Raw genomic sequence first — 24,889 nt, 5'->3', positions numbered from 1 at the left:
AAGAGAATGAGAAGACACAGACTGGGAGTAATACTTGCAAATGACACAGCTGGTAAAGGACCGTTGTCCAAAATATACAAAAAATATCTTAAAAGTTAGTAAAAAAACAAACAATCCAATTTAAAAATGAGCCAAAGACCTTAACAGACACCTCAGCACAGAAGATACACAGATGGTAAATAAGCACATGAAAAGATGCTCCCCATCATGTGCTATCAGGGAAATGCAAGTCAAAACAACAGCAAGGTACCACTACACACTTGGCCTAAATCTGGAACACTGACAACACCAAGTGCTGGCGAGGATGTGGAGCAACAGGAACTCTCATTCCTTGTTGGTGGGAATGCAAAGTGGCGTAGTCACTTTGGCAGACAGTTGACAGCTGGTTGCAAAACTAAACATATTCTTACTACATAACCCAGTAATTGCACTCCTTGATACTTATTCAAAAGAATTGAAAAATTATGTCCACACAAAAACCTGCACACAGATGCTTATAGCAGTTGTATTCATAACCACCCAAACCTGGAAGCAACCAAGAGATCCATCAGTGGGTAAGTGGATAAACTGTGGCGTTTCCAGGAAATGGAGTATTCTTCAGTGCTGAATAGTAATGAGCTAAAAAGCTATGAAAATACATGGAGGAAGCTTAAAAGCATATGCCTAAGTGAAAGAAGCCAATCTGAAAGGGCTACAGCCTGTAGGTTTCAAACTATGTGACATTCTGGAAAAGGCAAAACTATGGAGACAGTAAAAAGTTCAGTGGCTGCCAGGGGTTGGGGGCGGGGAGGGATGAACAGGAAGAGCACAGAGGAGTTTTAGGGAAGTGACAGTGCTCTGTGTGAAACTCTAGTGATGGACACTTGTCATTATATATTAGTCCAAACCCACAGAATGTACGGCACCGAGAGTGAGCCCTGCTGTAAACTCTGGACTTTGGATAACAATGGTGTGTCGATGTAGGTTCATCGGTGATAACAGAGGTGCCACTCTGGTGGGGGGTGCTGATAGCGGAGGAGGCTGTGCACGTGTGGGAGCAGGTGTATATGAAAAATCTCTGTACCTTCGTCTCAATTTTTCTGTGACCCTAAAACTTCCCTTAAAGAAAAAAGTTTATTAAGAAAAATCCACGACACAGCCCAAATGTGTTTGGCTTGTTCCAGAAATAGCAAAGAAACCACTGTGGCTTCTCTCTAGAGGAAGAGAGGACTGGAGAGGCCAGGCCACCGACTGCCTGCCAGGCGACGGGAAGAAGTGTGAGATACTGTTGTTTGGGGCATTTAGTGTCCCCTAAAGACACTACAAATTCACAAAAGCACAACAAATAGAAATAGTTGAGCATTATAATGATGACCGTGTAAACTAAATCATGAATAATATGCTCCATTTTCTAGAGAAATCTTTTAAAAATATGTTACTGTATCTACTTCCCTGAGTGAAGTTGTGAGTTTCTAATACGTGAATACATTGTATAGATATCCAAGACCCTACCGGGGTGAGGTTTTTCCTGCCACTTGGTGCCATAAGGCCAGACACCTCCAATAGCCTGTCCTTTACGCAGCCCATTGCCAGGCCTCCCACCAGACTGCAGAGCTGACCACTGGCCTGTCACTGAGGCTGCAAAGAACCTGACACCTACTAGTTCAACTCCTGCTTCTCCGGAGCTGCCCACCCCTCTGGGAATGCTGAGCCTCAAACTCCTGGAGCACTCACCCCTGAAATAGGTTGGTAGTCTCCCCGTTTCAAAGCCTGACACACTGCCCATTTGACGTTACTTTAACTCTTTAACCTAAGAAGTAACTACCAGGTGAGCAGTAAGAGTGAAAATAAATGCATTTATCTTAGCTTCCCCTGAGTTAATAAGTAAAGTACATTGCATTCTAGACGTTTAGTACGTGTTGACCCCATGTTTCTGACCACATACGTCATTGACATTGGAATCCAGTGACCTCCGCTGCTTGCTGTGAGAAGAGTCCCAACCCAGATTTTTCAGCTGAAAATGCTGTCATTTAGCATTTGCTCACGAACTGAATTAAGGTTTTGCGTTATAAACAAACACCGTGGGAGCAGTTCTGGCCTATGGGCGGGTGGTTTTGTGCAGGATGCTTGGAATACCACGGCCATTACAAACGCTGTAGATCCTCTGGCCTGTTTCCCAGCTTGGCTTTTAGAAAAGGGTCAGAAGACAGGCTGAAGTTAATGACACGTGAATGCCGAGTCCCAGTGAGAGGCGCCTTCAAAGGAGTAATCAGGCAGACTTCACAGGAGAAGACCAGGAGAAAAGGCTTTGGGCCAATTATACCCTTGCTTTCCAAATCACAGCAACAGCAGCAACAAACATCCAAACTGGGTTTACCCCCTAGACTGCCGTATGTTATTATCAATGCGCCTGCTCCGTCGCCCTCGGCTGTAAAACAGGGGCTACACTGCATCCCTCCGGGAGACAGGGAGACAGGGGCCCACTCACGGCCACGCAGGGAGGATTCGAACCCAGGCCTGCCTGGAAGTCCAAGCCGTCATTCCCTGCGCGACGCGCGTTCTGGGGAGGAGCGGGGACCCGCGCGCTCGGCGTCACACCCGTGACCCTGCGGGCTCTGCGCCTCTGCAGCCGCCCCCCGCGCCCTGCCCGCGGGCTCCAGGGGGCGCAGCCGGCGGGCGCTGCTCTTCAGCCCGACGCGGGCTCCTGGTCCCGACTGGAGCGTTCCCCGGGATGCGAACCCTGCGTTAACTCACCTAGTTCTACGGTTCGTTTCCTAACTTAAAAGCCTCAAGAATCCTCAGCCCACCGGCTTCTTCACCGCGACCTTCCCCCGCCCGACCCCGCGGCGCGGCTGCAGCGCACCGGCCACCAGGGGGCAGCGGCGGCGCGGGCCGGCGGCGGGGCTCGGACATCGCTTGCTCCGGCCTGGCCCGCGCTCGGCGCTCGGCGCGCGCGGCTGGGGGCGTGGGCGGCGCGGGCCCGTCCCCCCGGCGCGGCTCGGCCCGCAGACGGCGGCGCGCGGAGCGGGCGGCGGGCGGGGCGCAGCGCAGCGCAGCGCAGCGGGGCGCGCGGCCTCGGGCTCCCTCCGCGGGCTCCCTCGGCGGCTCCCTCGGCGGCCCCGCGCGCTCGGGCCCCGCCGCCACCATGGCGCTGCGCGCGCGGGCGCTGTACGACTTCAGGTCGGAGAACCCGGGCGAGATCTCGCTGCGGGAGCACGAGGTGCTGAGCCTGTGCAGCGAGCAGGACATCGAGGGCTGGCTCGAGGGCGTCAACAGCCGCGGCGACCGCGGCCTCTTCCCGGCCTCCTACGTGCAGGTGCTCCGCGCGCCGGAGCCCGGCCCCGCGGCCGACGGCGGCCCCGCGCGCTACGCCAACGTGCCGCCCGGCGGCCTGGAGCCCCTGCCCGCGCCGCCGCCCGCCGCCTTCCAGCCGCCGGGCTCCTTCCAGCCGCCGAGCTCCTTCCAGCCGCCGGGCTCTTTCCAGCCGCCGGGCTCCTTCCAGCCGCCGGGCGCCGGCCTCCCGTACGCGGGGGGCGCCCTGCAGCCGTCGCCCCAGCCGCCCTACGGCGGCGGCTACCAGGCCAGCCAGGGCAGCGACGACGACTGGGACGACGAGTGGGACGACAGCTCCACGGTGGCGGACGAGCCGGGCGCGCTGGGCAGCGGCGCCTACCCGGACCTGGACGGCTCGTCGTCGGCGGGGGGGCCCGGCCGCTACCGCCTGTCCACGCGCTCCGACCTGTCGCTGGGCTCCCGCGGCGGCCCGGCGCCCGCGCAGCACCCGGCGTCGGGGGCCAAGAGCTCGGCCACGGTGAGCCGCAACCTGAACCGCTTCTCCACCTTCGTCAAGTCGGGCGGCGAGGCCTTCGTGCTGGGCGAGGCGTCGGGCTTCGTCAAGGACGGCGACAAGCTGTGCGTGGTGCTGGGGCCCTACGGCCCCGAGTGGCAGGAGAACCCCTACCCCTTCCAGTGCACCATCGACGACCCCACGAAGCAGACCAAGTTCAAGGGCATGAAGAGCTACATCTCCTACAAGCTGGTGCCCACGCACACGCAGGTGCCGGTGCACCGGCGCTACAAGCACTTCGACTGGCTGTACGCGCGCCTGGCCGAGAAGTTCCCGGTCATCTCGGTGCCGCACCTGCCCGAGAAGCAGGCGACGGGGCGCTTCGAGGAGGACTTCATCTCCAAGCGCAGGAAGGGCCTGCTGTGGTGGATGAACCACATGGCCAGCCACCCGGTGCTGGCGCAGTGCGACGTCTTCCAGCACTTCCTGACCTGCCCCAGCGGCACCGACGAGAAGGCCTGGAAGCAGGGCAAGCGCAAGGCGGAGCGCGACGAGATGGTGGGCGCCAACTTCTTCCTGACGCTGAGCACGCCGCCCGCGGCCGCGCTGGACCTGCAGGAGGTGGAGAGCCGCATCGACGGCTTCCGCAGCTTCACCAAGAGGATGGACGACAGCGCGCTGCAGCTCAACCACACGGCCACCGAGTTCGCGCGCAAGCAGGTGACGGGCTTCAAGAAGGAGTACCAGAAGGTGGGCCAGTCCCTGCGCGGCCTCAGCCAGGCCTTCGAGCTGGACCAGCAGGCCTTCTCGGCCGGCCTCAACCAGGCCATCGCCTTCACCGGCGACGCCTACGACGCCATCGGCGAGCTCTTCGCCGAGCAGCCCCGGCAGGACCTGGACCCGGTCATGGACCTGCTGGCGCTGTACCAGGGCCACCTGGCCAACTTCCCCGACATCATCCACGTGCAGAAAGGTAGAGCCGGGCCGTGGGCCGTGGGGTGGGGTGCAGGGAGGAGGCGGGGGACCACTTTGCCAGGAATGCTCTCCTTTCTTTCCAACGAGTGCTTTGTAGGACCTCATTTTGGAGTTTGACTAGCGGGTCGTTTACCCCCCTGGGGTCTGTAATCTGTGCCTGGGGTGCAATTTGAAGAGGGCCTCAGAGGTTAGGCATCTGTGTGGACACTGCAGTGGCCACTTATCCACTTAGCCATGGGTTTCAGGAAGCGTGGAAATAGTGGGCAAGAAGGGACACCTGCAAGTACAGGTGATTCTGCTCTCACTCTGCACATCCCTCCCGAGGCCCCCCCTCCCGCTTGGGCAGAGGAATTCGGGTCAGTTCTCCCGGCAGCCAGCCCGAGGACTTCCTGCATAGACATCTCGCTTGCAAGCGTTGTAGAACTTCAGGAGGTTTTTAGAAAGTCCGTTTCAGCTTAGTCATTTTGATTCTGGAGTCTGTTAAGATGAAATTAAGTATAGTATTTAGGAAAACGTTGTGGGAAACGACATAAGACGCGTAGACTCTGAATGTTGCCTCTGTGGGCATTGTCCCCGGTATCTCCGTGAGACACAGAAACTGCCGGAGCCTGTTTTACTAGTAGTTGTAGTGTCCCTGACTTTTGTCAGAGCACTAAAAACGGCAGGTTGTTACTTTATAGAGTAACTGAGAGCGGTGGAGTCTGTCCTGACATCCCTCACTAGTTTGCGCTGACGCAGTGCCCTGAGTGGGAGTCAGGGAGGCCGTCCTGGGGGGAATGTGGGGGTGGGGAAAGGGAGGTGCAGTGTGTGGGGGGGGCCTTCCTATCTGACCTCCTTCCAGGGTGGAAACCTCCTTGGGTCCTCAGGTCTGGCCTTCAGTAGTAAGGTGTCGCTGCCCCTCCAGGTGGGTCAAGCCCAGTGATGAACAGCCCTGGCCTCTGACACATTCTTACCTGTACTGAACTAAAATGTTCCTCTCTTGACTTTCTGTTCCCTGGAACCACCCGAGACATGTCTGTTCCTCATCAGCGCGTCAGCCCTTCAGACTGTGGAGACAGCAGTCTCCCTTCCTTCCCCTTCCAAGTGTGTGTGACTCCTGACTCACCAAGGGGGTGCAGGGCCTTCAGATACCTTGGATGTGCCCTCGCCCCCTCAAAATGCAGCGCCCAGAACCCCCGCAGCGCTCGTTTTAGTCAAGTGTAGTAACTCCCTTGGCAGTTGATGTCCTGGGAAGGCAGCCTAAGGTTGAATTAGCTCTGTGAGCAGTCACATCTCTGTGGGCCTATGTTGAAACTACTTCTACAGTCCCTACGCCTTTTTTTTTTTAAATGCATAAGTTGCTGTGAATCTTTGGCATTTTGGCTGGTACGGGTGGGACTGACTCTTTGAGCCTTGATGTCATTTAAATTCCATTGTGTCCCATCCTTCCCGCCTACTGGCTGCTTTTTACATGTTGGTGTGAACTTATGCAGATTGTTGGTAAGTAGCTGAAAGGGTGGAGCCAAGTGCCGACACCTGCCGCCTCCACACAGGTGACTAGGATCGACCAGCCCGTTTCACTGCCCTTCAGACCGCACTCGGCCAAGTGCCTTGCCCTTGGAATTATTTATCAGGAAGGGTGTGGTATTTGTTCTAAGGTCTGTGTGGCGTTTACAGCAGTGCTCTGTGGAGTCTATTAAGCCATGTGGCTGGTTTATTTTGTCTCCTATGGCTTGGGATTTGAGAAACTTCTGTCGTTAAAACCAGTACTGTTTTATGTCGTTTAAACAGATTGGGGGGCACTAAACCTGATCTCTAGGCACCTCGGAAAGAACAGCAGCTGGTGTTCAGTAGTCTGTGCCGTGGCCTTGGTGTGTGATGCACAGGTCTCCTGTCCCTAGAGGACGTGTCTGTAGAAGGTACCACTATTTAAAGCTGCAGTGTGCAGGGCAAAAGGCCATAGCATTGGCTCGCAGCCATCGACGATCAAGGGTGCTTGTGTGCAGGTGGGACGACCTTCGTAAGCCGGGGAAAGCACCCTGAACACGTCCCGGGCTTGGAGAACTTGTGGTTGTAAAGAGCAGCCTCCCCCTTCCCCCCGCCTGCCCCCACCTCTGCCACCTTCATCACGCAGTTGCTGTTGGAATGAACCTTTTTTGAGTCTGAGCACTTGGAATTTTGTTTACAGGTGGTTTTTCCTCCCAAGGTCTCCTGGTGCAGTCACATCAAAGGAGAACAGAACAGCAAAAAGATAAAAATCTTTAAGCAGTTTAAACAATTTTCGTTGTAAACATTTGGTCCAAAGTTTATATTTCAACGTAGGGAGAAAGTTAAGAATTCAAAATAGTTATTTCAACTCTTAAGTTCAACAGCAAGAGAAAATCATTTCACCACTTCTGCATTTTACATGTTCTTGTTATTACTCCTCACTGAGGATATTTTTTCCATTAATTTTTCTTTTTTTTCAAGAGAGAGCGTAAGGGGTGGGGAGAGAGAGGAACATCGATGTGAGAGAAACACTTTGATTGATTTCCTCCCACATGTCTGGGGATCAAGCCTGCAACCCAGATACGTGCCCTTGTCTGGGAATGGAACCCATGACCCTTCAGCCCGCGGGCTGACACTCTGACCACTGCGCCACACCAGCCGGGGCTGCATTTTACATGTTTTGATCGTATGATAGGATGAGAGAGACATGATTGGAAAGTGCTTTTTAATTACTGGTGCAGTTAAGAAGAGTAAGAGTTAGTTAGGTTTCCCCCCTTAATTCCTGGGGAGTAGGGTAGGATCATTCAGCACCTCTGAGCTGTTCTGTAACTCAGGAGACTGCTCCTCTGTGTTGTGGACAGTGCTGCTCCATGCTGGTCTGTGAGCCACATGTGGCTATTTAGGTTTAATTAAAACTTAATAAAATTTAGCAAGTCAGGTCCTCAGCTACACTAAGTACACTTCAAGTGCTCTATAGCTGGGGGCTACCACGTTGGACAGAAGAGATGTAGCTGGAACCTTTCCCTCGCTGCTGAAGGCTTGTGGACAGCGCTGAGCGGGACCCTGACCGCTGTCAGCCCTCCCTACCTTCCCCAGCGAGCGAGCAGTCTCCCCACATCCTTCTCAGACAGTTTCCTGTTTAGTTGGTCATCTCAGGGCAGCCCCTCCTTTCCACGGCTAAGTAATAAAAATGCAAGGGAAGCAGGTCCCTGCTAGACCGTCTTCCCGGAGCTGCCGGCCCTCAGCCAGCGAGGAATGCGTCTGCTGAGTGGGGATGTCCCTGGGCTTTTCAGCCTGCCCTGCGCACCCCATTCAGAAAACACGACCGGCCTCGGGGCGCCGCCTGAGCGAGGCCTGAAAACCTGAGTGCACTCACACAGGGTGGGCTGGCGTTTCCTGACCATCCTTAGGACTGAAACCGTTGCTTACCCTTAATAACGGTCTTATTGTAAGTACTTTCTGCAGAATTGAAGAGAGCCATATGGTTCCTTTAGCTAAGAGAGAATTCTAGAATTGTGATTTTTTTTCATCAGCTAATGGAGTCTTTGATAAACAGACCTGTTTGGGTTCATGGGGTCGAGTGCAGGAAGAAGGCAGCTTGCTCTAGTCTGCAGAACAGGGGGGGGAAATTCCGAATCTTTTTGAATTTTGTTCATGTTTTGCTTTATCTCAAGAGAAGGCCCTGTAATTCTCTGCCCACTGATCCCTTCGAGGAGGGACCCACGTGTCCGTCACAGCTTTGTAACTCTCTTCACCCCTGCCCACAGTACGCTTTTACAATGCTGATGTGGGTGAGTTTGGGGTACCACAGAGAATGTGTTTTTTTCAGTTTCTTAGCTTCTTTAGTTCTGTTTCCAAAGATATGATTAATCTCTAACATATAATAAAGCTCAGTCTTCGTGGCAGAGTCTCGGATTCCAAGCTGCGGGTTTATCTGGGGCCAGGGGAGGGGGGCGGGGGATGGATATCGCAGGAGGAAAAGACTGAACGCTGGCTGATGAGAAGTGTCGGTTTTATCTCTGGTCCCGAGTGTGGACGAGATAGCTGGGGGTCGCGTGACTTCGGGGGAATTGCTTCATTCCAGAGAAAAGCTATGAATTCCTGTCGAAGTGGTTTGTTGGTAAAGTGCAGCCCGGGGTGTGGAGCAGGGACCGGGAAGTAAACAGACAGGCCCTGTGGTCTGAGCTCTCAAATGAAATATTCAGTGGCTGGGTCATTGCCCTCTGTAACTGCTCCAGATGGAGCCTGCTGTTCAGGAAAGCAGCCGGGCCTCCGGAGTGGTACCCACCGGCCTCGGGAGTGGTATCACCCCGGCCTCGGGAGTGGTACCTGCCGTGGCCCAGCAGCCCGGGTAGAGTTTCACCATTGTGCTCGCTTGGCTACAGGCTGGGCCGGTCCCTGTCCCTCCCACATTAATTAAAGATAGCCGAGTCCCAGGGGCAGGCCGGGTGAGGCAGCCGGCCACGTGGGCCCTTCCCAGTCGGCTTCCCATTCTCCTGGGGCTAAAAATAGCCCCAAGGGGGTGGAGCCCGGCAAGCAGAGATGAGGTCTAATGAGCAGGCTGTTTACAGACTCATCTCACTTTGAAAGCTGGGGGTGGACATCGAGGTCGTTCATCTCTTGCTTTAATGCCCTTTCCACCCCCAGCTGGCCTTGGGAGACTCCAGCTGTGGCCGTCCACTCCTGCCCAGCCTGAGTTTTCGTTGTGAAAACGAGGCTACCTGTGGGGTGTTTGAAATGGATGACTCAGTTCTTCGGTTGAAATGTCATTGTGATTGGTCCCAGGGAGCGCTTTCCATGCGGAGGGTGCAGCTCCAGCAACAGCGGGGGTGGGGGGGTGGGGGGGGGCAGTGAGGAGGCCGGTGATCAGACCCCAGAGGATTGGGTAGGAGGTGAGGTCACGGAAAAGGTCTGAGCCTCGGGGCTTCCTAGGCCATTGTCGGGGCCCGAGTGATACGGGAGCCGTAGCGGGGCCCTGAGCCAAGGATGGTGCCCAGCTGGACTCTGCGTCGCTGCAGCGAGGGCGAAATGCCTGAGGTAGGGAACGTGGGAAACCTCCAGCCATCCCGGCGAGAGGCTTGGAGGCTCAGCCAGGGCGGGGACAGCAGAGAGGGCAAGGAGGGGTCCCGCTCTGGATGCATTTATTTCTATCTCTATATAAATATTTATATGTTCTTAAAGGTAGAATCAGCAGGTTTCCCTAAGGGGCCACGTGTGGCCTGTGAGAGGAAGAGAGGTCAAGTCAGCAGGAAGGAGCCCGGTTTCTGTCTGACGGGCAGTGAGAATGGAGTTTCCGTCAGCTGAGAGGAGGGCGCTGAGTGGAACCCAGGTGGGGACAGGCTGCCAGGACGTGAGGCTCGTGGTTTTAGGTGGACAGTCTGCTGCGTTCTGTTCCGTTCCCCTACCTGGCATGCGGGCACGGGCGAGCCTCAGATCTAGTTCTGGCCCCTGGAGCATCCCGCCTGTCGCCCGGCCCTCTCCAGGTAATCATCACTGAGGTGCTGAGCAGTGGTCACACCTGCCCTCCCGGGAGGTACAGGTCCTGTGGCCTGGACACCAGTCTTCTTGAAACAAAAGCTCCTCGGACGATTTGAGGTTCCACTGGGTTTACAGCTGCTGCTGGAGGAGATAGAGGGAGCATCATGAGAGATCAGACGGGGTAGTGACATGGCCAGGCCTGCACCTTGGAGAGACAGGTCCTGGCAACAGGAGACGGGATGAAATCATCCGGGGGGGTGGGGAGGAGGAGACAGAGGGGCCCTGTCCTACGGGAGGAGTGTAAAGTGACCTGCAGGCGAGGGGCTGTGGAGCTACCAATAGGTGTGCGTGGAAAAGGGAGCGGGGTCTGCAGACTGCAGCCTGGGGGCCACACCTACCCACTGGGTCTATTTGTTCACAGCACTTGAGCTAAGAATGGCTTTTACATTTTTTAAAAAATACATATTTTTATTGATTTTTAGAGAGAGAGGAAGGGGGGGAGAGAGAGAAAAACATCCATGCAAGAGCAAAGCATTGATCTGCTGTCTCCTGCACGCCCCCCACCATGGATTCGAGGACTGAGCTAGCAACCCCAGGCATGTGCCCTGGCCAGGTGATGAACCAGCAGCCTTTTCGGTGCACTGGACGACGCCCATCCAGCTGAGCCACACCGGCCAGAGTGGGCTTTTACATTAAATGATCCCATTTTTGTGCTTCTGTAATCCTCAATTTTGCTTTGACTTCCAAAGTGTCAGATATTTGCTCTCTGACCCTTGGCTCAGAGGTCCAGCAGGTTAGGTGGTTGGAGCGTAAGGAGCAGTAGCATGGCCGTGGTTGTGAGGTGCTGGGCATCAGCGTTCTGGGCGGATGCGCATGGTGTCGATTCCGTTCAGGACCAGGGTGACAGCTCTGCTGTGGACGTGGAGCCTGTGGCCACGTGGGGCTGAGCTCCCACCAGCTCGCTGCGTAGCCTTAGGCTGTGGACGTCTCTTCTCTCAGCCTTGGTTTCCTCGTATCTGACATGGAATAACCCTTTTGCATAGCAAATAAATTTAAGCCTTAACTATCAGCTATATTGTATTAGTTTCCTGGGGCTGCTGTAACAAATGATCACAAACTGGGTGCCTACAAAAACAGGTTTTTTTCTCTCACAGCTCTGGAGCCTGCAAGTCTGAGTGAAGGTGTTGCAGGGCCGCACTGCTTCCTCCAAAGGCTCGGAGGGGAAGGGGGCTCATTCCCTGCCTCTTCCTGGCTCTGTGGTTGCTGGCGATCCCACTGCTCCTTGGCCTGTGGACTCCAGCCTCTGCCTCCACTTCCCCTGGCATTCTTCCCGTGTGTCTGTCTCTTTGTCTTCTCTTCCTCTGTTAAGGACACTAGTTCTGTGGGATTTGGGGTCCACCCTAATCCAGTGTGACCTCAGCTAAACTAATTACATGTGCAAAGACCCCGCTTCCAAATAGTCACGGACTGTTTAGCAACGGGATACACGCTGAGAGATGTGTCGTCACACAATTTTGTCGTTGCCTAAACATCACAGGGGCCCTTACACAAACCTAGACGGTCTAGCCCACTTCACACCTAGGCTGTGTGGTCCAGCCTATTGTTCCTGGGCTACAACTCTGCACAGCACGAGATTAAATCACAAGAGAAAATGATGCCATCAAGAGACAGTAAACACGAGGTGTGAGGCTGCTGTCCCAGGAACAGGGCAAACTGCTCCACAGCAAACGTTTCTGTAAGTAGAAAGAGTGCACTCCAAAATAACAATAGAAGTAGTAAATCATAAACTAGTCATTTACCAATATCAAGTACCACATGCTGTACAGAACTGTATGTGCTGCACTTTCATTTTTTAAAAATATGTATTGATTTCAGAGAGAGGAAAGGAGAGGGGGAGAGAGAGACAAACATCAATGATGAGAGAGAGTCATTGATCAGCTGCCTCCTGCACACCCCCGACTGGGGATCGAGCCCGCAACCCGGGCACGTGCCCTGATTGGATATCGAACCCTGATCGCCTGGATCCTAGGTGGATGCTTAACCGCTGAGCCACGCCAGCCGGGCTGTTTGCTGCACTTTTATACGGCGGGCAGCGCAGTAGGTCTGTTTACACCAGCATCCCACACGTGAGCCGTGTGTTGCGCTAGGATGAATGGCAGCTGTGACGTCACTGGGCGATGGGAATTTTCAGCTCCGTTATAATCTTAGGGACCGCCGTAGTCACATGTGTGGTCCCTCGCTGACCGGAATGTCACTGTGCAGTGTAAGGCCACAGTCACAGGTTCAGGTGGATGTGAATTTGGGGGTACTTTTCAACCCAGTACAGCAGTTAACTCCCCCAAGAGGCATTGTGCCCACGTGGCCCCTGGGAGCCCCGAGCCAGGGAAGTTCGCGATTTCCGGGGTTACTGCAATGCGGGAGGCCAGGGTGTGAGAGCACTTTCTGCCTTGGCCTGAGACCGGAGCTCTTTGTGCCACAATAAGTAGTTTTTCTGGTGGGAATTGAGTGTATTCTGTAGGCAGCCGGCAGGCGCTCGAGGTCGGAAACCGAAGCGAGCCCAGAGTCGTGATAAAAAGAGCTGACGTGTTCTGAGGCTTGCTGGGTGCCAGGCTCCATGCTCCATGTCTCACGGTCAGTATATCCACGGAAGCCTCGTCAGAGGTTTGCGGTGAGTACTCTCGCTGTCCCCAGCTTAGCCAGGAGGCGGACCTCAGGAACTCAGCTGCGAGCCCTTGGAGGCGCCCCCACCTGGCTGAGCGCAGGCCGGAGGGGCCCTTAGAGCGACTGGGCCCGAGGGTGGCTTTGGAAAGAGCAGGTGAACTTGAGACACCTGCCAGGTAGCGGGGCAGGGCTTGAGGACGCGGCTCCCTTTGGGAGCCTAGAGTTACCTGTGAGGTTTTACGTTTGGGCGACAAGGTAGCGATGCCAGGAATAGAAATAGGCAGGTTAGGAAGGAGAGCAGATGCAGGGAAGGGTGAGTCCTAGAAGTCCCATTTTCTGGGCCTTTTATCCCACCCAGTATATTGACGTTTGTGATCGTCACCCAAGCCACCTGCTCTCTGCAGTGTGACGTCTTTGACTAAACGCCAACAGGTGTCAGCATGGGTACCTGTACGTTTTCACGTTTTATGGCTTGTATTTCATGTCTGGTCTAAGACGGGTATTTCTAGGGGTTCGTCTCGTCTCTAGTAGGTTGTAGAAGATCCGTGGCCACTGGAGCCCCAGCCCCTGCCAGCCCCACGGTCGGGTGTCCTGAGTTCAGGCAGCTGATGTAGGAATTGTCCCCACAGCTTAGAGGTCATGGGGCAACGGGAAGTGCCAGTCCCATGGCCACTGCGGGGGCACAGCAGGCACACAGTGGGCACAGTGGGCCCACAGAGGAAAGCCGTCAGGGCCACCGCGGCCTAGGGGGTGGTTTGTGACCCGGGGCTGCAGTTCTAGAGTGAAAGACTGGACTCGACACCCTTCAGGACAAGGACTTGGAGCCGGAATGTGCTCTGAGAGGTCTAACTGCGCCGAGAGGCTCGCAGGGCCGCTCCTGCCGGGGCGAGAGTTCCCGGCTCCCGGTTGCTCCTCGGAGCTGCTGTCCCCTCGCTCCCCTCCTGCCTCCCGGAGAGGAGCAGGATCCTCTGTTTAGTGGCTTCTCCTCGCCTTGTTTCAGCTCCAGTTGCCCTTTATCTTCCTGGAAAAAAGAAACTCAGGTTCTACCTTCTGTTAAAGGTGGTTTCCAAAGGTCACCCTTCTCTCCCGTACAAATGTTTCTGCGTCAGAACCATCTAAACCCCCGGTGCTGGCCGCTCGCGAACATCCCGCGCTGCTCATTAGTTCAGACGGCGCCTGCGCACCGGTTTCGGGAAATGAACAATCGCGGCATTAGGGTAGGAGCTGCGGGCCTGGGCTTCAGGTGTGTCCTCTGGATTAAACCATTATATGTGTTTATTTTATAAAATCAGGTGGTTTTTTTAAAGTTTTGTATGTCTGTGACCATCAAGGATAGGCTGTTTACCTCATTTTATTAAGATTTTATGGGTGTGCCCTGGCTGGCCTGGCTCAGTGGTTTCAGCATCGGTCCGAGCACCAAAGGGTCACGGGTTCGAATTCCTGGCCGGGCACGTACCTGGGTTGCGGGTTCGCTGCCCGATTGGGGCGTGTGCGGGAGGCAGCCGGTCAGTGTGTCTCTCACATCGATGTTTCTCTCCCCCTCCCTCCCTGCCGCTTTCTCTGAAAAGCAATGGAGAAAATACCCTCAGGTGAGGGTTAACCAAAAAGTAAAAATAAAAAGACTGGGGGTTTGGCGGCTTTAGGGAGGGGGCGATGCCCTCTCTCCGCTCCCTGTTCTCGGGTTTAGAGCCTGTGCCTTATGTGCTGGCCGTGGACAGGTCGGCATTCCCACTGTCACGTCCGCCTCCCGTGAAGTAAGAACACAGTTTACAGAATTCTCTTTCCTAGCAGGGAGCAGCCTGTTGTCCCGGGTCGGCCCCGAGCCCGGTCGTGCCTCTTCCCCCGCGTGAGGGATGGTGAGGGTGTGGGCCAGACGTCCCGGTTCAGGATGAGCTGCTCTCGGGCCACTGCTTCCGTTTGCCAGGTGTCCTCCTGCCCTGGTAGGCACGGCGACTGCTGAGGAAGCGACAGGACAGCTTAACTGGGACCTAACACGGCTTTTATGCAGAACAAACCGCGTCTTCCTGTGGCCGTGAGGCCAGACCGAGCTCCGAGGCCTGGACTCTAAACAATTAGTGCTTCATTGTCAAGCAACCCGGTGTTTTTGTTTGGTTGGTTGGTTTTGGCAATTTATTTCCCTTGTCCCAATCCTCTGACCTTTTTAAAGTGACCCAGAAATTCTTTGTTATATTTAGGAGTTGAACGTGAATTTTATCTTCGCATATTGATAGCTCTTGTCTGTAGGGACCGTAGTCCCCTCAGGCGCCTGCCCTGGCTGACTTGTGTCTTTCAGTTTACCGCTGGGCCACACCCCAGCCCAATGGCATCACTCGAGGCAGGAGTGGAACTCGGGCCCGGAGGTTGTCGGCGCGTTGATTACCCCTGAGATGAGCTTCGGAGGGGTCGGCGCTGTGCTCTGCCCGGGGCTCATCTGTGGGCGCCGAGATCTCCTCCGGTGAGGGCGTCTCCGCCTGGCCAGGTGCGATCGGCAGGCCCGGGTCCACGTGCAGCCGGACACGTTTAGGAAACTCGTTTAGGTTCCCACGCTTCCCTTCCCGCCTCTGGCGGCGGGAGCGACGCTTCTCCCTCGGGTCAGAGAGAAATGAGAGTGGCGGGCGCAGGGCACAGGCCTGCACGGAGCAGGCGCTCGCCTGTGACTGTCCTGCCGGGATGGACGGCCACCCTGCCTCTCTGTAGGTGGATGTTGGCCTTTGTTTTTTGAGGTGTTTTCCTCAAAAAAATATCAAAAAGTAAACATTGGAGCAGAGAGGGAACAACTAATAAGTGGTAGGTGGAGGCCAGAGGGGAGGAAGGAAGGGGAGGGAGGGCCTGGGCGGCAGCGGTGGGCGTGGGCCGGTGGTAAAGGGTGAGAGTGGGGCGGCGGCCGGACCACAGGAGCGTTTTCTTCCCACACTTCAGTGGATGAAGGAAAACTGGCCCGGTCCAGTCTCGGCGCTTCTCCTCAGCCTGCGTCCCTGTCACACTGGGCGCTGGTTTTCTGGGGCAAGGCCCCGGGGAAGACAGAAAATCGAGTTCCTGCTGTTGGCGCGTTCACAGTTTCAAAAGTCAATCAAGTGCTTGCTCTGTGTGTGTGTGTGTGTGTGTGTGTGTGTGTGTGTGTGTGTGTGTGTGTTTAAGGGAGAAAATGTAGCTTTTGGATCCCTGTTGCCTAGTGACCGGGCCTTTTGTAGAATTGGCCTCAGGAGGGACGGACAGAACATACTGGAATACGAGCTTTGCTTGAGGAGAGGGAGGCAGCGTTCAGGGGCAGAAACTGGACCTGGTTGGCCGGGAGCGTTTGGGGCAGCCGGCCAGCCCTCGGGGTCCTGAGCAGGTGGAAGCGAGGGGCATAGAGAGGGGACACTGAAGGGAGGCCACGCGACTTCCTCAGCTGAGTATTAAATGCCTGAGCATACGGTGTTTGGATGCCTGGGGAATACACTTTTCTGGACCAGAAGTTCCCAGGAAAGGGATTTCTGTGCAGCCAGGACGCGGCACAGCTCGGTTAGGTAGAGGACTTGCTGGTGTGTGCGGTCGTCTGGCGGTGGGTTCTTACCTGTGGCGATGGGCCAGGTGACAGGGAGCTGTACCCCACTCATCTTAGAAAAACCAAAAAGATATGGGACAGCTGGAAGAGGCGTTACTGATGGAGGTAATCTAGCGGCGCGCTGTGTAAACAGTGTGATGCTTTTGAAAATGGGGCCTGGAATCATAATCAATCTTTAAAATGAGTTTCTTAGAGTCTGAGCCCTTTAAGGTTATGATATTAATGAACTGTGTCCTGTGGTTAAATTCTTTAGTTTTAATTATTTTGTGTTTATTGCAAACGTGCATAACATAACCCCTCTAAGATTGAGTGCCTGCGAATCATGAACTGGGTCGTGGGTGTGTCACGCTTTGCTCCTTCCAGCCGGAGCACACTCTGAACCTGGTAGGCCCAGGGGAAATGGTAGGAGAGGGCAGGGGCTTTAGGATGCGACTTACGTGGGTGGTTTTGGTGATGGGGGAGGGGCAGAGTGTCTTCCTTTGAGTGGGCAGTTTGTGGTAAGTATAGAAATGAGCCCTGCTAGAGTTTTGTCAGTGCAGAGTCGGCTGAGAGCCCCAAGAGTCCAGGCGATTTTGTTAGTAACAGTCCTAAAGCCAGTCCGTGCACTGTCCGCTTTCCTTCCTTGCTCAGTGTGGAAGGGCCCTGTCAGCAGCGTGGGGCACAGGCCCCGCGTGGGATCGGACATGGGAGCACCAGCAGGCAGCTGGGTGGGGGGAGCAGGTCTTTGCCACGTGGGACTTGGGCAAGTCACTCAGCCTCTTGTTTGTAAGGTAGAGGGAACTGTGCCCCAAACTCTTGTAAGGCCCTTTTAGCTCTTTAAAAAGAAACACATCTGGAAAGCAGCTCCCCTCAGCCCCCTCCTCCAGCGGGGTCTGGTCAGCCTGGAGGAAAAGGAAAGCCTGGGGTTTCGGCTCCTGCTTTTGGAACAAAGTCTTAGGGTTGCTAGTTTCTGAGTGACTTTCTATCCTGTGGAGAGATTCTAGCAGTTCGCCCAGCTAACTTAATAACGAACTGGAGCTCAGCTGAGGGTTCATGGTCAGCCTGTGAGCCTCTTCAGGAGGCTGTGTTCCCTCCCCCTGCCCCTTCACAGGAAGAATCGTGGCTGAGACGCTGTGGGCTTGGTGGCCTGGAGGCAGCTGTGGACAGAGCCCAGTGGTGGGTGTGGCACCGTGGTGGGCGTGGCTGAAACATCACCTCACTCTCAGTAATACTTTTTTTCTGGACACTGAGTACATTTTGAGAATTTTTTTTCTGCTGTGTAAGGGGGGGGGCAGGCTGTATTTTGTCAAGTGTTGCCTTCTTGTAAGTTGTATCTTCTTCTGAACTATGTGTTACTGCCCTTTTGGAAGATACACTGTTCTGTTTGTCAGTCCTTCCTTATTGAATCTCAGGATTGAATACTTGCCTACATTTTGTTTTCATAATGAAATCTTATTGTGTCCATGTATTATCCCAGATACCACTATTGAATGTCTTTCTGTTAGCCCAAGAAACAACTTCATAGTTATGTCCTTGACATCCCCACTCTGAAATGTTTTCCCACTGATCTCTCTTGTTTTTAATTTTCTTTTAAAGCTGTTGGCCATCCCCATGAGTATTGTGGGTCTTTTGTTTAATCCGACAGTGACCGTTTTTCCCCCTGAAGTTTACTGTATAATTTCTCTCCCTTACTCTCTCGGGTCCCTGTTCTGTCTTGAACGTGATGTGGCATTTTCACGAGGGGCTGGCAGGGACAGATTCCTCCTCCACTAGCCACATAAGAAGTAGAGGTTTGGAAAACCTTTGCCTATTTTTGGATTCTGTGATATGGAGAGAAAAAAAGTGTGCACTCCTCTTGGTTTTGAATGCGGTGCGGCTGAGAGAATGCCTAAGAGACGGGGTTCTGCTGTGCTACAGCTGGTTACATTGTAGCCGCAGGCAACTTACTTAATTTGTGGAAGACCCAGGAAGTGAGGGGGGCTAGTCTGTAGCATCTGCCTTTGCCCAGCAGTTTCCTTCAGGCTTTCACTCCTTAGAGGCTAGACCTGATTGAAAACTGGGCCATCTGTGCCTTTCCTGTGATACTTAAAATTTTAAATATGAAAATATTTCACAGCGCAGAACTGTGTACAGATAGATAATTTCCAGCTTGAGGATTGTCGCATCAAACTGTGTGTAGGTCCTTAATTGTTTCAGGCGTGTAAATTTGTCACCTCAGAAATAACTTGAGCCCCTAAAACAGGAACCACGTCTCGTTTTAAAAACACGTCCTGTGTCTCCCATCTCCCGGCTCCTGCAACCCCAGTACATTATGCCAATGAGTTAACCGAAATTTCAGGTAGAGTTGGCTTTTCCATGCTTACCCTCCGTGCTGGTTTGTTCTGTGCTTCGTCTCTAGTCTGCAGAATAATTTTTTGCCTGGATGCCCACCTACAGGAAAGCCAAGCCCATGCATTCCTAAAGGGGTCGTATGTTACTGTCAGTGGTAGTTCTTAATTTATATCATTTATGTCGTCTTCCAATGGGATGGCGGGACCCAGCCCCTCCCTCCGTGTAAGCTTGGGCTTAGATTTCTGTGCTGCTTTTTCAGTATTTTGTTCTGTGGCATCCTAATTGTGTTACTACGAAGATGGGGAAATCAGACATCTTATAAATAGTAAAGCACTTTACAGGCACAATTAGTGAGTTGAATGAGGTCAGTAAGATTCCAGAGGGAAATGTCAAAACCTGTAGAGTTTCTTTTATATACTCACAGGTCTCTGAAATGCATGTCAAATAAGAGGTGAGGACCTTGTGGGGAAGGTGAGGGAGAGGGTGAGTGGGAGCCCCGCACAGGTGTGGGGGCAGCAGATCCCCCTCTGCCCAGCCTTGTCCCCCAGCACCCTGCTCACCTGGGCCCACCCTGCTTTTTTCCCACTCACTCTCCAGTTTCTTTTCTAAACACCTATAGTGTGTGCTTTGAAGTCCATTACACTCTCGGATCCCATCCCATCTCTTCCTTGGTGATCTGGTGAATCTGAGGCTCAGAGAGGTCTCGTAGCTTTCTCGTTGTAAAGTTGCAGCAGGGTTAGAGGCCCTGGATGGGAGGTGCCCAGCATGCACTGTTGCTGTTTTGGCAGCTACTGTTGACTGTTTTATGTGCCTGCTCCCTCTGCACCCCCACCCGCCCCTGGCACCCTGCCCTGCCTGCTGCAGGTTCTCTGAGCATTTTCCCTGGGACATGATCAGCTTTTGGGCAGAATTACTGGCTTACAGCCCTGTCTCACTTTGTGTTGTGGGGTGGGCCTGTCCTCAGTGTGCTGTGCGAGGTGGCTTCGCAGGAACTCACAGGAGGTGGGACTTGGATGCTGAAATGTTTGAGTCTCTGGCTGTAGCCCTGTGCTCCCCACACGCTAGGTCCTCCAGGAAGGTTTGTTAAATGAGTTCACGGTCTTGCCCCAGAACCCTTGGGGCTTGGACGAGAACAATATTTGTGCTATTTCCTAAATGAATTTATATTTGAGAGAAAAATGAGTGTCAGGTTCTCTTTGATCCCTTAAGTATGTCCACTTAGAAAGCTGAAAGGTGTTAATGCAAAAGGCCCTCAGGCCTCGGAGAGATTGAGTCCTCGCTGCTGGACCCAAGGGTTTCGAAATGTGTGCCCATGTGATAGGCTGTGGAAACGTCAGACTTGTTTATTGTAAGTGGGTTTTGTAGATGCACGTCTGCAGCTGTGTCATAGAGCGTGGTTCTGAGAATGTGGTGATCGCGTGTGGAGTTTGACATTCACCCAGCTCCAGCAGTGTCGGAGCTCCTCCCTCCCTGCCGGACGGCATTGTCCACTGCGAGAGGCCAGGCCGAGGCCAAGCCCAAACCCAGAGCTGGTGACACTTGCAGACGGTCACCAACACAGGTAGCAACGCCCACAGACACCCTGGAATCAGAACAGGGCGGCCCCCCGGAGCTCACCCTGTGCGCACAGTGGGCCTGCACCTCCCTTCGGATCTGATGAAACAGCTCCCCTGAGACTCCTCTCCACCTCCCCTCTCTGCTTTTCTTCCTAACCATTTTAAACTTGCATTTCATAATTTCCTATTCTTAGTCATTGTTTTGAACACGTTTCCTTTAGCTCTGTCTCATGCCTTCCTGGTATAAAAAGTGCCAAACTTTCAGAGATCTGGCTTCTCAGTAGAGTCGATCTGGGGTCTGCCTGGACCAGGTTAATGCAAACACCGTGGCTGCTCTGTGGAGCTGACCCCATCTCGGCCGTGGGTTAAGTGGGAGTGGGCTCTCTCTGCTTTTCACTTGCAGATCGCGGTTAGCTGTGGCCGGTGTGCTCAGGCGGTTGAGCATCGCCCCATGCACTGAAAGGCCACCGGTTCGATTCCTGGTCAGGCACATACCTGGGTTTTGGGTTTGATCCCCTGTTGGGGCACCTTCAGATGGCAACCGATCGACGTATTGATGTTTTTCTCCCTCCCCACCTGCCCAAGCATGTCCTTTAGTGAGGATTTAAAAAAAAAAAAAAAAGATTGTGCCCCACCAGCGTGGCACAGTGGTTGAGCATCGACCTAGGATCCAGGCGGTCCCAGTTCGATTCCCGGTCAGGGGCGTGCAGGAGGCAGCCGATCAGTGACTCTCTCATCATTGATGTTTCTGTCTCTCTTCCTCCCCCTTCCTCTCTCTGAAGTCAATAAAGATATATTTATTAAAAAAATAAAAATAAAAAAGATTTCATGTAGAAAAAAATGAAAATATACACACACACATGCAAATGCATGTATTTGTTGTCCTTGGGTTTTCCATTCTCGGGTCTTTGAGTTGTGTCTAAAAAAAGCACCCACTGGTTAACCTCTGAGGGCTTTATTTAATGCTGCGTTTGCTCTATATTATTTTATAGGAGGTTTGAAGAGATTTAGAAATAGGGCTTTTTCCTTTGTGTATTTCATTGGCTAAACCTGAACATTTCTGAACATATTTCTTAAACAGCTCCCCCACCTCTGCCTTTCCCCTCAGTGTCCCGTCCTCAGGGTGCCGCCCGGTGTCCTGGGCGCTTCTCTCTCCCCTGGTTTAGTTGAGTGTTGGGTGATCTGAACTTTATTGTCACTCATTTCTGAGGACCATGGGCATCCTTTGCTTCCTGCCCCTAAACTGTCAGCCTTTGTGTCTTCACGTGACTGTGCCTGGGCGGAGGGTCTGCCCATGTGGCACCTGCTGGGTCACAGTCCCCTCCCTTCTCCCTCGCATACAGCTTTTGGTGACATTCCTGACAAGAGGCTGTGGCACCTCTGGCTTCCTTCCCAGGTCATCCTTAGGGCAGACTCCAAACTCGCTCATCTGCACAGCCCTAAGGGAAGGTGGTGAACTCTTACTCCACAGGACCCCATTCTCCAGGGGCGGGTCTCCTGACGCACTGTGGAGTCAGGTCCGGGCCCATGCGTCGCTCAGCTCACCCTGTGCAGCCGACAGTCACGGGCTTGGTGGCCGGCGGAGGGCAGCCGCTCACGCAGGGCCTGGCTTCGGGACCAAGGCCTGAGCCCTGCTCCGTGCTTCCCAGGCCAGGCCTGGAGCCTCAGAGAGGGATTCCTCCCTCCGGGGACTTTCCGAGGACGTGGGTTTGTGTCCTCTGGCATGTTGTTTTCATAGATAAAACTCTCTTAATTAACACACAGGGCGGGCAAAAGTAGGTTTGCAGTTGTGAGTCACGAAAGTTTATTGTTGTATTATTATTAATTATTGTATTATTTTCCATACAAACAACCATAGACCTCCTTTTGCCATCTCTATGTGTGTATGTGACGGTCACACCTTTTCTCCTAACATGGAAGTGCAGAGGCTCTTGTGTCTTTCTCGGGACAGTTCAAAACCTTCAGGTTCCCTCCTCTGTAACTGGTAACTAAGCCGCCTGGCTGCCCTTTCCGTTCCAAAGGGCTTCGGTGTAGCCCAGGCGAGCGTTTTCGCTGCCCGTGGCCGTTTGCTGTGGCCATGCCGCTGGGATCTGTGTCCAAGTTTGTAATTAAACTTTTTTCACCGCAGGGGCTCTTACCAAAGTGAAGGAGAGTCGGCGGCACGTGGAGGAGGGGAAGATGGAGGTGCAGAAGGCGGACGGCATCCAGGACCGCTGCAACACCATCTCCTTCGCCACCCTGGCTGAGATTCACCACTTCCATCAGATTCGCGTCAGAGACTTCAAATCACAGATGCAGCATTTCTTACAGCAGCAAATAATATTTTTCCAAAAAGTGACGCAGAAGTTGGAAGAAGCTCTTCACAAGTATGACAGTGTTTAACGACGGGACGTCGGAGGGCGGACTCGTTCCAGTTCAAGAATAATTTCCGCAGCAGCGTAAAAACTGCTATCAAAGAGCGATTGCCAACGCTCGGCGCTGGTACAAGGCCGGTCCCGTGTCGACGGGAACCGGGCTGAACGTGTAATGACGTAGGGAGGAGGCGGCCGCGCGGCCGAGCTGTCGCTAAGTCACGCTGTGCGCGCCTGCACCGCCGCTGTGACTGGGGGATAGTGAGTGTACTCTTTGCCTTACTGCTTCCTGAAGGGTGGGTGTTTCAGTGCGTGCGCGGCTCACCTCGGACCCCCAGGGTCGGGGGCCCGGCGCAGCCCCCCGATGCCTTTCCCTCTCACAGATCGGGGCCCCGAAACTCAGCCTGTCCTGTTTACAAACTCCAGCTAGAGCAGCTATTCGACTTCGTGCCTTTAGACTCCTGGTTTTTCATTTCTCCCTCCCCCCTTCCTTCAGTAACCGCAACTCCTGACTGAGAGAGAGCGAAAGGCCAGGGCGGACAGTGGCCGGCGCCGGCGACTTCGCTGGCGCTGGGGCGGTGGGGGGATCAGCTGTCACCTGCTCGAGGGTCTCGTCTCCTGGTCACGTGAGCACAGCAGAGGGAGACTCGACGCTCACCCGGGACCAGGGTCCATTAGAGGGGAGATGGCGCCACTCGGTTCCCTCAGAGGCTCCAGCAGGGTGGCCCCCACGCCGGCGTCCCGGGAACCTGGCGTGGAGGTCACACGGACACGTCTCCCAGCCCGGAGGAAGTGGAGGGGGCTGGTCAGCCGGGGACACAGCCCAGAATCAGTGAGGACACTTAGGAGGCTTTTCTCTCTTTTCTTTTTAGCTTGAAGATTTTCTTTTACTATTCAGTGCGATTTTTTTTTTTTTTAATGGATCTACACTGTTAACTGCTCGAGACTCCACTGTGATTCACTCGTTTACTTAATCAAACACTTTTCAGGGATGTCTGTAAAATTCAGTGTTACACGTGGTGAAAAGTAGGGTTGATCTAAGGAGGGACCAGAAATACTTCCTACTATTCCAGATGCTGAGAGCGAGAAGTAACTTTGTTTTTTAAGTACCGATAAACCCCCAGGACATTTCACATTAAAAATCATCTTAAATATAGTCTTTTATCATTATAAGGGAAATACAAATGGCTGAGAAATACCAAAAAGATTCCAAAGCAGCTGCATTTAAAAAGCACAAAGGGATTCTGGCTGGAAATGCCGGAATCTCAATGTTTCTCGCAGTTGCTGAGCTGAACAGTGTGATCCTTGCGTTTACAGATGTAAAACGTGTCACTGAAAGGTTAACGAATCTACTGTTTTTGTGAAGTGAGACCTTGAGCTGGTCAGAAGCCCCTGGGCGTTGGAATGGTGACCTGGAAGTGAGAGGTCAGGGTCAGTGAAATGGTGGCCGTCACAGCGACTGAAGAAGAGGGTGACCTGAAACAGTTACTCAACAGCACAATTTCTCTTGAAAGTAATCTCCTATGGGTTGGGTTTTTAAGATCAGAGCATCCTAATTTTGATGAAAATCTTGCACCTTAGGTAACGCAGAGCCAGATTTAACATCACGCGGTGTTGTCTGCTGCGGACGTGTGGGACTGTAACCAAATACATTGTTCTTGAAAAAGTAACTTCCTCTCAGTGATTGCAAAATACGGTTTGATAAGCAAAACCTTTATGTGTGTAAATGTTAATTTTATGGCAGAAGTTGGGAGATTATAATGACAGCATTTAAGTTCGGGTCTGTATTAGACACATGCTTTTCAAATGATTTGAAAATTAGTTTTCTTTGCCTCTATTTTGATGGTGGTTTGACTTGAATTTTTTTTTTTTTTTAAGTAAGATCACTAAACTTGTGCTGTGGTAGCCTGGAAGTGACCGGAGGTGTCCGGCCTGATTGTGCTCGGGCCGCAGGGACATTGGTTAAATTGTACAAACTAAAGATAAGGCGCGGGAAGTGCAGGCCCACACTGCCGACAGAACTTTCATTCATGGCGACAGCGGTGCTGTGCCGCCGGGCCGTGGAGGCTGTTAATTCTCTGGGTAGGACACCTGAATTCTTAGTGCTCATTCCCATCTCAGATCTTCCCTCCTCTAACGTTCTTGGTCCTGTTGAAACATTTCAGTACACAGAGATACTGCGATGTTAATGCCCAAGAGAAAAGCCATCATAACGTGTATGCTGGTCGTCAAGGTCAGCGTGGTACAGTTTTTTTAAAATAAACTATCATGCCCTTCA

At 53.4% G+C, this 24,889-nt stretch overlaps 1 protein-coding gene across 1 annotated transcript; it reads left to right on the top strand.

The window, feature by feature from the left end:
- The first annotated feature begins 3,070 nt into the window (after window positions 1–3,070).
- Window positions 3,071–24,889, top strand: SNX18 (sorting nexin 18). The gene is made up of 2 exons (XM_016199793.2): window positions 3,071–4,739; window positions 22,389–24,889. Exons 1-2 carry the CDS (start codon window positions 3,125–3,127, stop codon window positions 22,640–22,642), a joined length of 1,869 nt encoding a protein of 622 aa, XP_016055279.2. The 5' UTR covers window positions 3,071–3,124; the 3' UTR covers window positions 22,643–24,889.

Source organism: Miniopterus natalensis, chromosome 3, assembly GCF_054644295.1.
Source record: "Miniopterus natalensis isolate mMinNat1 chromosome 3, mMinNat1.hap1, whole genome shotgun sequence".
In the NCBI taxonomy this organism is placed as follows: Eukaryota; Metazoa; Chordata; class Mammalia; order Chiroptera; family Miniopteridae; genus Miniopterus; species Miniopterus natalensis.
The sequence above is the reverse complement of the archived record's forward strand: the minus strand, read 5'-3'. Positions and strand labels throughout refer to the sequence as shown.